This window comes from Myotis nattereri (genome assembly GCF_964212035.1).
Source record: "Myotis nattereri genome assembly, chromosome: 5".
Taxonomy (NCBI): domain Eukaryota; kingdom Metazoa; phylum Chordata; class Mammalia; order Chiroptera; family Vespertilionidae; genus Myotis; species Myotis nattereri.
The window spans coordinates 92,299,396-92,315,257 of NC_138080.1; the positions used below are offsets into that span (position 1 = coordinate 92,299,396).

At 39.2% G+C, this 15,862-nt stretch overlaps 1 protein-coding gene across 3 annotated transcripts in view; it reads right to left on the reverse strand.

Moving 5' to 3' along the window:
• Positions 1 to 257: 257 nt before the first annotated feature.
• FAM114A2 (family with sequence similarity 114 member A2) overlaps positions 258 to 15,862 on the reverse strand; it is a 29,820-nt gene continuing 14,215 nt past the window's right edge. For all 3 annotated transcript variants that reach the window (XM_081091779.1, XM_081091781.1, XM_081091780.1), the window contains 9 exons: positions 15,512 to 15,646; positions 14,844 to 15,002; positions 14,153 to 14,276; positions 10,732 to 10,811; positions 8,242 to 8,361; positions 7,364 to 7,503; positions 5,178 to 5,250; positions 4,539 to 4,592; positions 258 to 1,929 (listed from right to left, as the gene is read on the reverse strand). In XM_081091779.1, the coding sequence (XP_080947905.1) occupies positions 1,828 to 1,929; positions 4,539 to 4,592; positions 5,178 to 5,250; positions 7,364 to 7,503; positions 8,242 to 8,361; positions 10,732 to 10,811; positions 14,153 to 14,276; positions 14,844 to 15,002; positions 15,512 to 15,646 (987 nt within the window). In that variant the 3' untranslated portion in view covers positions 258 to 1,827. The remainder of the gene's footprint in view (positions 1,930 to 4,538; positions 4,593 to 5,177; positions 5,251 to 7,363; positions 7,504 to 8,241; positions 8,362 to 10,731; positions 10,812 to 14,152; positions 14,277 to 14,843; positions 15,003 to 15,511; positions 15,647 to 15,862) is intronic.

Below are 15,862 nucleotides of genomic sequence, written 5' to 3' on the forward strand. Positions count from 1 at the left end.
AAAACTGGTCAAATTCAGGACTCCAATCTGAATAGACACATACAGAGAGTTACTGTTCTGCCCTCCACATCTATAACCCTCTTCTTGAAAGAAAAACCTTAGACATGTTTCTAGATCAAAGAGTAAAAGCTACAAACTTCAATTTACAAAAGTCTGAACAGGTAGTAGTCACTGTGACCAGTTCTAAACCCTCCTCAAGGAGTACCTTGCTCAAGGGATCCAGGTTCAGACACAGCAACAGAACTTGAGGCAATAAATCAGAGCTGGAACACCAACTTTATTAACCACAAGAAAACTGTTTCTGAAAATTCAAAATTTGTCACTTTGGGAAAGATAAAATTTGTCTATAAAAAGTAATATTTAAAATTTTTTCTGATCACTTTAGAACAGAATATAAGCAGAGCTACATTCTAGTGTTATTGGTGTACCTATTTAGCCAAATCTATTTATTTTCCTCCTTGCTTAGAAATAGCCCCTTACTTCAAATAAGGCAATTATATAGAAACAGTCTTGACACTGATCTATGTTATGACTTTGCTATTTTTGGGGTCTGAGAAAGCTATTGGGGCTCACATTTAGACAAAAGGATCAATTGAAAAAAATTATTACATTCTATTTAAAGGTTTTAGGAGAAGAGTGGCAGAACTCACAAAAGCTACCTAAATCATTAAAAACCATAAGGTTGAAGAACTTTTTTAAAAAGAGTGAATTCCAAAATAATTTTTAGGAAGACAATAGCCTTTCAGTCTCTTAAACAGTCAAAGGGAACAAAAATAAGGCTCAAGATCTAAAGGATAAAGTTGTATTTATAAACATGCTAAAGAATACATTAAAACAAAAAGGATAAGAAAAAATATACCATGACTAACAGGTTAAATCCTGTGATAATGAACATCATTACTATGGGATTCCACAATCCACTTCAACAACAGTCAATCAACAAAAAACCCATTACTATAAGCACTTCACACTCCTTTGGAGCTGGCTCTTACCAAATTTATCCTGCATATGGGATATGCATGAAAAACATCTGGAGAGATTCAGAATATCTACAAACATGGAATTGTTTCTCTAAATGGCACTTATTGATCTTGAATCCAGTTGAGTAGAGGTCAACAACTTAAAACTTGTCATCTTGGAGTGAGAGAGCAATTGTGGGAGAGCAATTTGAAGCCAAACGACACATTGCGATAGTTAACTCGTGTGGCTACAAGTATATTCTATAAGTTTCTCCTCGATGCCAACTATCTGCTGAGAATTAAAAAGCATATAAAAGTTTCTAACCAATTCCAAGAATTTATGTAATAAAGGGTAATCATTATAAGAGTTTATATATATGCAGCTTCTTAAAGCCATAGATTTTATTAAAGAAAGAAGAAAGTGCATGGCATTCATAGATCAAGCACATTAATCCTAGAATACGAAATTAAGTACTTTTTCTCTTAACAGCCAATTATATCCATGAAAAAACTGTTAGTGTTTTGCACCATCAAAGAAAATACCAATATTTTTACCTGAGTATCCCACTAACCTTTATCTAGAGCTATTATTTTTGAACTTTCTTTTAAAAGTTTCTTTTCAAATAATTTATTAATTATAACAACTGGGAAGAGCAGTGTGAGAACCTGAATACTTCAGCCAAGCAGTGAAGGCAACAAACTTCCTATAAAACTGCTATCCTGCCTGAATGTTTATATACTAAAATAGCCCTTCTCCTTCACTGCTGCAAGGGTACCCAGAATAGAGTGGCATTTCTTGGCCATCACAAGTCTCAGGTCAATCTTCTCTGTTCTTCGATGTTCTGACAAAAGCCTCTGGCCCTGCAATTCATGCCTCCGGTAATTCGGTCTTGTTTTCAATGAGCGACATCTCCAGCACAGGTAAGAGTAGCTGAAAGGCATCCTGAATATAGGAAGCACTATTTGATGCCTGTCAGGATTGAAAAAAAAGGAAAAGAAAAATAAAATATCACAGTCACTTAAAAGAGAAAATATACCATAAGACAACAACAACAACAAAAGACTATAATTTATATAAATCTAATTGAATCTGTAGCCTGACAAATAAGGGCAGACTTGACCATTTTGGTAAAGTTACAGGGGAAGGAATGATCTAGCTCTTAAGAAGATATGAAAGCAGCAACAAAGAATGTCAGCATCTTTTGCCCAACTTGCACAGCAAAAATAATAGGCATTCTTTGGCATCCCGCTCAAATTTGGCATTCAAAGCATTTTGGTCAGTTACTCAAAGAGGATTTCAGAAGGCTATGAATCTTACACCAATAAGATTTCCAGTCCATTGTGATAACTCTTCCAGGGACTCAACACAATTAGTGAATACGTAATAGGTGCTCACAAAAGTAAACAAGGGATACTGCTTTTAAAGATGATTACTGTATAGATAAATTTCTATCTGACATGTTCTAACCTTCCAGAAGAATAACAACAGAGAGTTCGTTACATTAAGATAAAATGTGTAATTTCCAGGACAAGTGTTTCAAATCTGTAAGCAAGAACAACCAACTTAAAATAGCAACAGGGAACCTGTATCAAGTGAGTTTACCTATTTTGGATTTACCAATGGCAAGCACTCCTATTTAAACTTCAGTGTGACATTTGATACTGAACTTTCCAGCCAAAAGAGACCTCAGTGACTATCTAATGAAATCTCTCATTTTGTAAATATAGATGAGATTGCCGGGTATAGATAGGGTCATCAGCAAATCAGGGACGATCCAGGACAGGATTGGGCTCCTAGCATGCAAATTTACCTCACCTAAACTGCCGGGAGCCGGTCCATCCTTGCTGTTTCAAGGAACCTGGCATATATGGCATACTGTTCTTAATATGTTTGCTCACCTTCTTGGCACTATGTGTTTTAACCAAGGTCTCTGAGAAAAGTTGTTTCCCCAAGTAGGGATTTTCCCCTGAAGTTAGGGAGGGAATAAAATCCCTTAACTAAGTGCCAGGCGGGTAATTAATCACTTTAACTACGAATAATCATGCTTAAGCTACATAATCTTTACTCCCTGGAATGGAGATAAGAAACGCCCTAACCTTTGGAATAGAGATTGATAGGATTGGAATCAACTGGTATAAATACAGATGTAACAAGACAGCAAGACACAGAGAGAGAGACAGAACCTAGGCACAGAACCTACACAGAACATTCTCTAGAGACAGAAGAACTTCGCTGGAGAGAACATGGCAAAAGATCCTGGACAGAAACTGGCCTCAGAACCTAGAGACAGAGCCTAGCGAGAGAACATGGCAAAAGATCCTGGACTGAACCTGACTACAGAAATTGGCAAGAGGACCTGACTAGAACCTGGTGACTGAACCTGGCTGGAGAACCTGGACAGAACCTGGCTGGAGAACCTAGCGAGGGAACTTGGCTACAGAACCTGGCTGGAGAACCTAGCGAGGGAACTTGGCTACAGAACCTGGCTGGAGAACCTGGAGATCCTAGCAAGACAACATGGACACAGAACCTGGCTGGAGATCCTAAGCAGAACCTCTCTGGAGATCAAGACCAGAACTTGGCTAGAGATCCTGGCTAGGCTGCTGATCAACTGAACGCTGTCTCCGTGTCCTTCCTTCTTCGCCTACTCCGTCCACACCTTTGGGGACCCCTGGACCCGCTGGGGTTGGACCCCGGCACTAAACATTGTTGCCATCTACTAAATCACAAACTTACTTTTTTAAAAACAACTGTTTAAGTGATCAGAATAATTTCCCTGACTTTTCAAGGAAAATTGTGCAGTTAAGGAATTAAAGGCATTTCAATGGTGGTGACTTTAAAGAATTCAAAACTAAAGGAGTAACAGTCCAGGAGCAAAAAACAAAAAATCTTTTTCAATTCATATTAAAAGCCTAACAAATTATCAAATATATTTTCTCCTCTCCAGATTTTCATAAACATTTTAACAGATTATCAAATATCCAATTGTTCACAAAATTTACAAGAGAGAGTTCTTAAAACATGGAATCCAGAAAGCATCACTCATGGGAGCAATATTCCATGATGAGATCCTCTTATACCTCCCGTTTTCATGGATTTAAACAACCCACCTCCTTAAATCTAATGGAATAAGGATTATATAAACATGACAAAACAAAGCAAATTTCCTGATAAGGAAATGACAAAATGTTGTGTGTTGTTTTTAACAAATCTCTGCTTAAGTATTAGTCCTTTAAGAAGCAATTGCTTGCCTGCTTTTAATTTCCAACCCTTCCTGTTTATCTGCTGGTTTCCAGGGATATTTTGTTACTGAAAATTGTCCATTAACTGCCAAAGGATAGTACTAAGTAATGACAGCTTCCAACTTCCTGTGCACTTTATCCAGCAGCTTTTTTATATTTTGTAATTAATAAACAGGGAATGTGCATCAGATATACACCTGTGGGGTCATATATGCATTGATACAGCTAAATTACCAACCTTGTAAAAAAAAAAAAAGCCAAAAAATAAAAACTTAAGAAGAGTTAATTAATACAAAATGCCTAAAAGTTAGAGACTTAAAAAGAATTACTACTAACCTCTAGAAATACTGCAGTAATTAATGGATTAAGGACATCTGCCTTTTCTTTGACCTAGAATAAAGGATACAGAGTTAAATACACACAGCAGATTAAAAAAAAAACAATAAACATGGTATGATCCCACTTTGAAACATACAACATACACATACACAAACACCCAAACATAAATGTAAGCATAGAAAAAACCTGGACTGAGAGAGAGCAAAATGTCATATTTGGAAGTGCTTTAAACTTTAGCTTTAACTACAACTCTCCTACTGGCTAGCTACAGTCTACTCCTACAATGTGGATGAATCTCAAAAACATTATGCTAAGTGGAAGAAACCAGACATGAAATACTACAGATTGTATGATCCCATTTGTATTAAATTTCCATAATGGGCAAATCTATAGACAGAAAGTAGATTAGTGTTGCTCAGGGATATAAGAGTATAGAGGAAAAGAAATGACTGTTAATAGTATGAGGTTTTCTGGGACATAATGAAAGTGGTCAAAAATTAGATTACTGTGATGGTTGCACAACTCTATAATATACTATGAAACCAAATGTTATGGTATGTAAACTAAACTTAAATAAAGCTATTTTCAAAACAAAACAAAACAGACATCAGCCCAACAAGAGGCATGAATTCTTACCCCAGCAGTTGTTAGGTAGGTGGTAAACTCTTTCGACAAAGAGGATAACTCTTTACACAACACAACCGTCATCCTAGAGAAGAAGGGAGAAAAGTCAGGATGGTTCCTTCTTTTGTTTTTACTTCACTCTTTCTTTTAATAAGCTATATTTAACAACTGTCAGAAGAGAACAAATCACTCCTGGTACTAAATGTGAAAGAAGGAAGCTTTTAAAGGGAGGAAGTATGCCTGTCAGCTACCCTATGCATTTGGGGACCCATTCGAATAGGCATCCATGCTACAGCAAGAGAAGGTTCCCTCCTTGGAAAAACATTTTTCTACAAAATCCTCTAGAAAGCAATATACTTTCTAGGAAAATCAAAGGAAATAACGAAAAATACATTTTAAGGCAACAATACTTCCATTTAGAAATATAGTTAAAATTCATACACATTCATTTATTCAACAAATATTTTTTAAAGTCTTCTTTGTGCTAGGTTCTAAGCCCTGGGGATATATCAGTAAACAAGCAAAGCCACAGTTTTCATGGATTCTAACTTACTTGCTTATTAAGGGGGGAGACTATATATGATATACAGATGGACAGATGTGTGTATACGTAGGTATATATGTATATGTATATTTATATACACAGATACATAAGCACATCCATATATTCATTTTTGTCCTATAAAATAAAACCCTAATATGCAAACTGATGGAACAGCAGAACAACTGATTGCTATGATGTGCACTGACCACCAGAAGGCAGACGTTCAAAGCAGGAGCTGCCCCCTGGTGGTCAGTGCACTCCCACAGAGGGAGCACCGCTCAGCCAGAAGTCACGGGCACAGCAGAGGTGGCGGGAGTCTCTCCCGCCTCCCTGGAAGCCCTAAGGAGCAGCGAGCCGAGCAGTAAGGAGCTGCGAGCAGGGGGGCAGTAAGGAGCGAGGGGTCCTGGACTGCAAGAGGGATGTCCGCCGAGGGGTCCCGGACTGTGAGAGGGTGCAGGCTGGGCTGAGGTCCCTCTATCTCCACCCCCAGTGCACGAATTTCATTCACTGGGCCTCTAGTATATATATAAACATATGTATACATACACACACCATATACACTAAATGGTGATATGAGCTAAGAAAATAAAGCAAGTAAAGGATTAGAAAATAGGAGAAGGTACTATTTTAGATTGGGTGGTAAAGGAAACAGCATTTGAGTGGAAACCTGAATTCTGTGAGGGAGTGAGTCACGACTGAAAGAGCATTCCAAGCAGTAGAAATAGCCATTTTTCCACAGACAGGCTGGCGTGGGATTCCGAGTCCCCCATCCTAAGAATGTGCAAGATAAATCCAGGCCCCCCCTATGATAGAGGGGCATCAAACCACAGGTGAAGAAGAGGTCTGGAGAATATCAAGGGCCCCTCCCAATCCTAGCATACTGCACAGTCTCACACACATTTTTTTCCCATGAAAATTCTCATTGTTTAATTAAGAGATTTCCATATTTACAAATAGGTCATTTTTTCCTCTTGTGACTATCTACATTCTATTATTTTTGAAGTTTTTGTTCAAGATCAGTGAAAAAAGGTCAAATGCAGGAGGCAACCAGTCAATGTGTCTCCCTCATATCAATGTTTCTCTCTCTCTCCCGGCCTTGATCCATTCCTCCCTTTCACTCTCTCTAAAAATCAATGGGAAAAAATATCCTCAGGAGAGGATTAACAAAACAAAACAACAAAAATAACCTGGGTAGATTATTTAACATCTCTTGAGTCTGTTTCTTCACTTTTAAAGCTGGAACAATTATTTAGGGTTATTGTAAAAATTAAAAATGACACATGTAAATCCATTAGCATGATGCCTGACATATAATTAGCACTCAATAACTTAATTATCCAGAATTGAGATTCTTAGAACTATTTTCTGTTTTTATATATGTAAAATTCTATTCCTAGTAGGACTAATAATCTGAGTTTTCAGAGTATAAAGTAGTTAATAAAAAGGCAGAATTATAATGTAGTTTTATGGCAGTGAAAAAGAAACATCACACTTGGCTATACAACTCACTAAAACCCAAAATGAACAAAACCTGAAATATGTGAATGGTACAGTGTGAATAGTATCTTGCTCAAAGCTTTTAAAACTTTGGAAATAAGCCCAGAAAACTCTTTCAGTAATATGTATCACTTATAAAGATACTTATTACACTTACTGGGAAAGGGTTCTGCTTCTTTCTATAGCTGTCACTTCCTGCTTCCGGCCATGTAGAACCAGAGCTGCTGTTTTGTGAAACAATTCAATTGAGCAGGCAGTCATTTCAGCTAGGCTCCGGATTGCAAATGCATGGATATCCTGGATGAAAAAAAACAAAAAAAATGGGGAAAAAAAACAAAGCACAGGTGTGTTTTTTAATCTCAGAGGAAATGACATCACCTTACTTCTCTCACACTGAAGGAGGATTCAATACCTTGAAACCTCTTCTTACATAGTAGTAATATAACTTTACAGCTGGACTCACTGCTGCAAAAACAGAGGCTGCCCTGAAGTTAGACGTGACCATGTGACTACGTTTTCAACAAAAGATTTAGATAAAGCGTCTGGTGGCAGCTTCTGGAAACCCTCATGACACCACACATGTACCCTTTATCTCTTTCTTCACTCTTTTCTGTCCTATAGTCTGGAACTAAGATGTTACAATCTTGAAACACAAAACACAAGGTAGAAATTACGGATAAGAGTGCAACAAAAGCCCTAACCGGTTTGGCTCAGTGGATAGAGCATCAGCCTGTGAACTGAAGGGTCCCAGGTTCGATTCCAGTCAAGGACATGTATCTTGGTTGCAGGCACATCCCCAGTAGGGAGTGTGCAGGAGGCTGCTGATAGATGTTTCTCTCTCATTGATGTTTCTAACTCTATCCCTCTACCCTCCTCTCTGTAAAAAATCAATAAAATATATTTTTTTAAAAAAAGCACAACAAAATACAAAAAGCTTAGGTCCCTGACTGCAATACCCCCACATCTTAAATCCTTAAAAAACAAAACAAACAAACAAAAAAACCAAAAGAAGAAAACTTTATTTGCTTTGGTTACCTCTATTGAATTTTTATTTATTTGCTCAGTTTTTTCTCCTTCCAACTGTTTTTCTCCTTCCTTCTCTTCTAATGGCTTCTCCAGAGATGTCCTGATCCATTCATAGGCTGTATTTCTTGCCTAAATAAGAATTGAACAATTTAATTCAGCTTACCAAGGTACTGAGCACTGACCAGGAACATGTTAGCATCATGGAAGTTGATGCTTTTGTTCTCATCCGAACATAACACCTAGTTTTTCAGTACCTAACTTACTAGGGCTCTCTACACCACTTAACACTGCTGTCCACTCATGCCTTCTTGAATTCTTTCATCCTTGGGCTTTTTAAAAAATGAGATAACTTACACACAGCAAAGTGCACAAATCTTCAGAGCACAGCTCAAGAAATGTTTACATGAACATATGCCTATGTATCTGGGACCCAGGTCAAGATAAAGAACATTCCCATCAGCCCTAGCCGGTTTGGCTCAGTGGATAGAGCACTGGCCTGAAGGGTGTTGGGTTCGATTCCAGTCAAGGGCACATGCCCGGATTGTGGGCTCCATCCCCAATAGGGGGCGTGCAGGAGGCAGCTGATCAATGATTCTCACATCATTGATATTTCTCTCCCTCTCTCTTCCTCTCTGAAATCAATAAAAATATATATTTTTAAAAAATAATAATTTTTAAAAATAAAAAATATTTGAAAAACAAAAAAGGACATTCCCATCACCCTTGCTGGTCCCCACTACCCTTTCCGAGTCAATACTGCTCAAAAGGAGTCACCCTACCCCTATCCAAAAGTAACCACTCTTCTGCCTCACTATAACTTAATTTTACCTGCTCTTAAAATGCATATAAATGGGATCATAAGTATGTTCTAATTTGTGTCCAGTTTCTTATGCAAAACATACTGCCTGTTACTTGATTTATCCACATAGTTGCTGTGTGTATCAGCAGTTCATTCTTATTTATTGCTGTGTAGTATTTCATTTCATACATATACCACAATTCACCAATTCTGATAATGGCCATTTGGGATATTTCTGATTTTCTTTAACTTTTGTAATACACTATCATCTGGTCCCCCGTTCCCCCCCCCCCCCATCAACATGTCTCCTTGACCTCCTTTGGCAGCCCCTCAAACATCACTACCTGACCTTGGCTCTCATCTCACCACCCCCCTCTCTCTCACCTCCGCTCACCCTATTGCAGTGATTTTTAACTACTCTCTACCTACTGCTGACTCCTAAATCCTTATTTTCCACCACTGACTGCTCTTGAAAACAACATATTCCAACTGCCTGCTGGACATTTGAATCAGGATATTCTACAGGCATATCATATACAATAGGTACAAAATTTGAATTGCCTTTCTCTCCCAAAAATTTTAATCCTCTTACTCCCCAGAGCTTTAGAGGAACAACGATATATCAGTCACCCAAGCCAAAATACGTGAGCCATCTTAGAATCTTTCCTTCCCAATCAATCATCAAGATGGTCTGATTCTACCCTATTTCTCCAATCAGTCCCTCCTCTTTGTATTACCACCTCTTGATTTCAGATCCACTTTGTGGCTATAGCACTCTGATTGGTCTCCCCGCTTCTGATCTAGCTCATCTTAAATCCATCTTCCATAATGCTACCAGTGATCTACCTGAGCCCAGAGCTGACCATTCCTCTTCTCTTCGCTGGTTCTCCATCACCAGTTCACGCTCTTTCAAATGATTTTAAGAAGTCCCTTTAAGGATCAATACATGGGACTATCAGCTCTCCCTGACCTGGAAGCAATGTGTACCTGCTGCTAACTGGTCCTGAAATGTTTCTGGAGGTTGGGAAAGGAGGGTGAAGAAGCAGCAAGCAGCCCAAGACCCAGTGAATAGTGTCCCATGAGCTGACTCTGACATATATGCCATGCGGGTACTACTATGGAAACCGGCCCTCCCTACCCACTCTGAACTTTGACTAGTCTCTCCATGTTCCAGATATGTAAAGACAGCTCAAGTATCACTGCCTAGGCCATGGACTCTCACATTTACACAAACTAAATTGTCATTATCTTAGTCACTGGGTTCTAGGAAATGGCAACCTCCAGCTTCCTAAGGGCAGCGGCCACATCCCACTACCTCTGAAACATTCAGAGCCCTGTGGACAGTTAAAACCTCACTAAAGGCTAGCCCCTTGGTGTCATGAAGGCTGGTGAGCACTGCCGACTTTGGCTGACCAACTCTGTGACCTCATTTAAGCTTTCAGACAATCAAAGCATTCCAAATGACAACAGGTAAGGATCGCAGATGTGTGTGTTCCAGGGCAAGGGGAGGAGATGCAAATGCAAGTCCAGCATGTTAACCTGTGAAAGCAAGAGGCAGGCAAAAGGCGTGGAACTCAGAATATACCCTCGATTTTGGTGGCATGCTTGCCAGGAACTTACAATCTTATCCTCTTTATCCACTAAATCCAAATAAGTTAAAAAAAAAAAAAAAAAAAAACCACCAAGAAGTAGTCACTTACCTTGGCAAGTTTCTCTGGTTTGGAGGAGACATGCAGCTGGGAAAATAGCTCTGTTACCTCTTTGGTAAACTCTTCATCCCCTAAAAAGAAAAGTCCCATGTAAAGCACTACAGACAGACGAGTGAGGATCACAGGGACGGGAAGGGGGTTGGGGGGGGGGAGGGGCACGAGGAGGACAAGAAAAGGAATGGAAATAGCAGCAGCAGCATAGTAGTCACAGTAACAATGAGCATGGTGCTTGTGCTTACAGAATCCTGTTAAGTATGTCAATGAATTATTTCAATGGGTTTATAAAAATAGTGTCATTGTCCTATTTTAGAAATGAAAAAACTAGAGCTTGAAGAGGTTAATTTATTTCCCATAAATTAAATAACAAATTAGGAGTCAAACCTTGGCTTTTCTACTCCCAGCCCAAATCCTGTGCTCTTTTTGTTACATCCCAGAAGTATAAATGGAGAACCAGTGAAGGAAGAATCCTAGGCAGGTACTATGCTGCGTCTCCAAGGAAGTGGAATTTTTAAGTTGGGACCAAAAAAAAATGAGTGCAAGTTAGTCAGAAGAATGGGAGGAGTTTCAGGCAGAGGAAACAAGTACAAAGATCCAGGGTGAAGAAAGCAAAGTAAGAAGTTTAATGTGTTGAGAGTGTCTTAATATAAGGGAAAAAAGCCCCGCCAGCGTGGTTCAGTGGTTGAGCATTGACCTATGAGCCAGGAGGTCACAGTTCCATTCCTGGACAGGACACATGACCAGGTTGTGGGCTCAATCCCCAGTGGGGACGTGCAGGAGGCAGCCGATCAATGATTTTCTCTCATCATTGATGTTTTTATCTCTGTCTCCCTCTCTGAAATGAATATATATATATATATATATATATATATATATATATATGCGCGTGTGTGTGTATACACATATATATATATGCGCATATGTATATGTATACGTGCGTGTGTGTGTGTGTGTGTGTGTATATATGAAAGAAGAGGGATAAAATGAAGCTAGGAAGGTAAGCAGGATTCAGGTAATACAGGGTCTAATAAACCATGGTGAGGTGTTCAAACTTAAACAGAGACAGATATGTCCAATTTAAATTTTAGAAAAATCACTTTGGCTCCTGAGGGAGGGCGGTGTGAATTGAAAAGGGAACAGGAAGGCAGGCAGGAAGGCTAAGGCAATAATCCAGGATCTGGGTAAAAATTAATGGTGGACAAAAAGAAAGGAAGAGGAAAAGGGATTCCAGAATGCTACAAGGATGGTAAGGAAGCTTTGGGAAGAGCCAGGCAGGAGATGATAGGGAACATGAAATACTCATACTTGAGAAACATACATGCAAACAGGTGGGCGAAGATCAAAAAGCAATCAACACATATAAACAAATGGCAGAAAATGCTCTTTTCCTCTCTACTCATCTAAATCCTACCCACTATCCCCTTGGAAGCCCACCACAAGGCCTCTCTGTACCACAGAATGCAGAGACAACTCTTGTACACAGAAGTCTTCTGGCACCAACAATCTGTATGAGTCTTTCGTAGACAGCATTTCATGTTTCATCAGAGCAAATTATTATTGCTTCATAGCAGCTTTTTCTCCAAAATTCTTAGGAAAAAAATTCTATCTTGGCTTTTCTCTCTCCATCTGCTATTCTTTTGTCCTTTTCTTATCATTCAAGAAAGAGAATTCAAATGCTTTAGTGATCCCAGGTATAATATGGTTTTAGGAAAAGCTGCTCTCATTAAATGATACAACTGTAAATAATATAACTCATAAAAACAACTCCTAATCATATCTTACTGTCTAAAAATCTAAAACCTGACTCTTACACAGGTATTTCGTTTTTTCAGTTAAAGCTCAAATTTATGTAGGTGAATCCATATTGGGGTGCATGCACCCCAAGCGGTTCACAAAATAATCCAATAGAAAAGGTGGAACTTTTAACTTATACACATTTATCTCATTCATGTTTAAAATTCTATTTTAGGGTATACTTTAGAATGTAAATAATATATTATTATAGTAGTTCCTAAGCATAATTTACAAATATTCAAATATGGATATATTAGGTCTAAGTGCTCAAAAAAACTCTTATTGCTAAGAGTTGATCAAAAAGTGTTTGGAGATCACTGTCATGTACTCCCCACAGACCTGAGTATAAAAAGGAGTTGTTGCATTAGAATAAACATGTGTAAGGATGGGAAGGAGATGCCGGGAGCTGGTCCATGCTTGCTGTTTCAAGGGACCTGGCATATATGGCATACTGTTCTTAATATGTTTGCTCACCTTCTAGGCACTATGTGTTTTAACCAAGGTCTCTGAGAAAGGTTGTTTCCCCAGGTAGGGATTTTCCCCTGAAGTTAGGGAGGGAATAAAACCTCTTAACTAAGTGCCAGGCGGGTAATTAATCACTTTAACTACGAACAATCATGCTTAAGCTACATAATCTTTACTCCCTGGAATGGAGATAAGAAACGCCCTAACCTTTGAAATAGAGATTGATAGGATTGGAATCAACTGGTATAAATACAGATGTAAGAAGACAGAACAGAGAGAGACAGAAATTGGCACAGAACCTACACAGAACGTTCTCTAGAGACAGAAGAACTTCGCTGGAGAGAACATGGCAAAAGATCCTGGACAGAAACTGGCCTCAGAACCTAGAGACAGAACCTAGCGAGAGAACATAGCAAAAGATCCTGGACTGAACCTGACTACAGAAATTGGCAAGAGAACCTGACTAGAACCTGGTGACTGAACCTGGCTGGAGAACCTGGACAGAACCTGGCTGGAGAACCTGGAGAACCTGGCTGGAGAACCTAGCAAGAGACCATGGACACAGACCCTGGCAGGAGATCCAGAGCAGAACCTCTCTGGAGATCGAGACCAGAACTAGGCTGGAGATCCTGGCTGGAGATCCTGGCTAGGCTGCTGATCAACTGAACACTGTCTCCGTGTCCTTCCTTCTTCGCCGACTCCGTCCACACCTTTGGGGACCCCTGGACCTGCTGGGGTTGGACCCCGGCAAGGAGACAGCTAGTGCTTTGGAGGGACTCAGGAGAAAGGGCAACATTCCCCAAGCAGGAAGTCTTCTTCCAAAGCGGAAGGATCAGTTGTGTAAGGTAGAGGAGAGGGCTAAGGATATTGATAGAAAACAAAAATGACCAATATCACCAGAACCAGTTTCTGTGGTTTTCTCTCCCCTCTGTTACCACCACGTTTTTTTGTGTGTGTTTTTTTACCAACTCCATTGAGATATAATTAAATACCAAGGTCAGTGCTGCAATCTCAACCAAATGGGGAGGGTTGTTAGGAAGGAGGGCGTGCAGCACTCCACTGCTATCTTTGCGGAGTCCTGATCTGTGGCAAACGGGTAGAAGAAAAAAATAACACACCATATCCTTCCTGCTCAGATGCTACGTTTTCATATTACCTTTTTTATCTTCTTCCTCTTCCTCAGAGAACTCTGGTAGGGAAAATGCTTCTTTCAGCTGCTCCAATTCAAATTTTAGAGTCTCTAATTCTTCTCCACTTAGAGAATTAAGAATAGATTTCACCTGAATCAATATAATATAATAAGTTGTGGAAGTATAAAAGGAAAAGAAAAACATTCTCAAATAGAGAAGAGTCTATAGACCTAATTAAAATCAAAATTTTGAGCTCACCAGCCAACACAATCTATTCCTTAAGAACCTTAACACAACAGACTGGTCATCACAGAAAGGTAAAATGAATACTTCCAAAAATAATATAAGACAGAAATGTCTGGAAATGAAGCAGTCTTGAATTAAAGGCTAACAGGTAATTGTATCCAAATTGGCAGTTTAAGCCAAAGAAATTTAAAAAAAAAAGACCAAGGTGAAGAAAAATAGCAAATGCGCTATTAAGACTTCTTTGTTAATCTCTCTTTTTTGTTTAAATTTAGAAAAATAACACTTGGCTTATTCTATTTCCAGCAATTAGTTCAAACATTAGTTTTTAATCTGTTCTGGCCTGGTATTCTCAGAGTCTCAAGCCTCCATCTGAAACACATTTCACCCTCCAACTGTACAAAAAGAAAAGGAACTATGCATCATTCCTTTGCTTGGAGACTATTCCAGATGAAATTTTTGGCTTAGAATTACCTTTACTTCACTTTCTCGGGAAAGCATCTCCAGAGCTTCTAGATGTGAAAGGCCTTGAAATTCATCAAAGAATACCCCGTAATGAGTTTTCCTGTCTGTTTCTATGGTAACCTCATTTGTGGTCCACTGCTCTTCCTTCTCCTTCGCCTCTCGTAAAACCTGAAGAGATAGAGGCATTACATTGCAAGTAATGAGAGCTCAAGGGTGAGATGGGTAACAGTATAGAGCACCGCTCTTTCTTTCTTGGCACTGTGATTCAACTCTGACAGGCTCAGCAACAGCAGGGGAAAATGATCACACATAATTCGATTCCAGACAGGGTAAATAACACCCAAGGAACCAGGTGTTTCTCTGAAAGTAGTTTAAACATTAATCTAATAAACAACTCTGAAAGGACTTGGCATCTTACACTGCACTGACAGGAGGCCCCTGCAGAAAGGAAAGAGGAGAAAAAAAGAACTGGGAAGTTTTCTAAGCATTAGAGCTCTCCCTTCCCTCTTAACCTCCCCCTCCCCACTCCCCAGCCCCCACTATACACACAAAAATGCCTTAATTTTACAAATCATTAAAAATTATTCAAAAGGAAATGCTAGCAATGTCCCAAGTTACCACAGGCAAAAATATACAGATCAACAAAGAAACAGGAAACAAAGAGGTAGAGGCAGTACCTGAGACAGTGTAGAATTCCGGTGCATCAGTCCCTTGGTTCTTTTAAATCCAGGATCCCCTTCTGCTATTACATCCATTGTCTTTTTCCCAATGAATTCTAAGGCATCCAAACCCCCACTGATAACCGTCTTTCCCTAGGAAACACATGCAACCTCATTATAATAATACTGAAAAAGACACCTGCCTGTTTGACTATATAAAATAGTGGTGTATACCAAGCATTGGCAAGAATGCAGAGCAACGGGAACAATCACACACCGCTTGTGCGAATATAAACTGGTATAACCACTTTGGGAAACTAATTATCTACTACAGCTGAACCTATGAACATGACTACCCTATGATCCAGC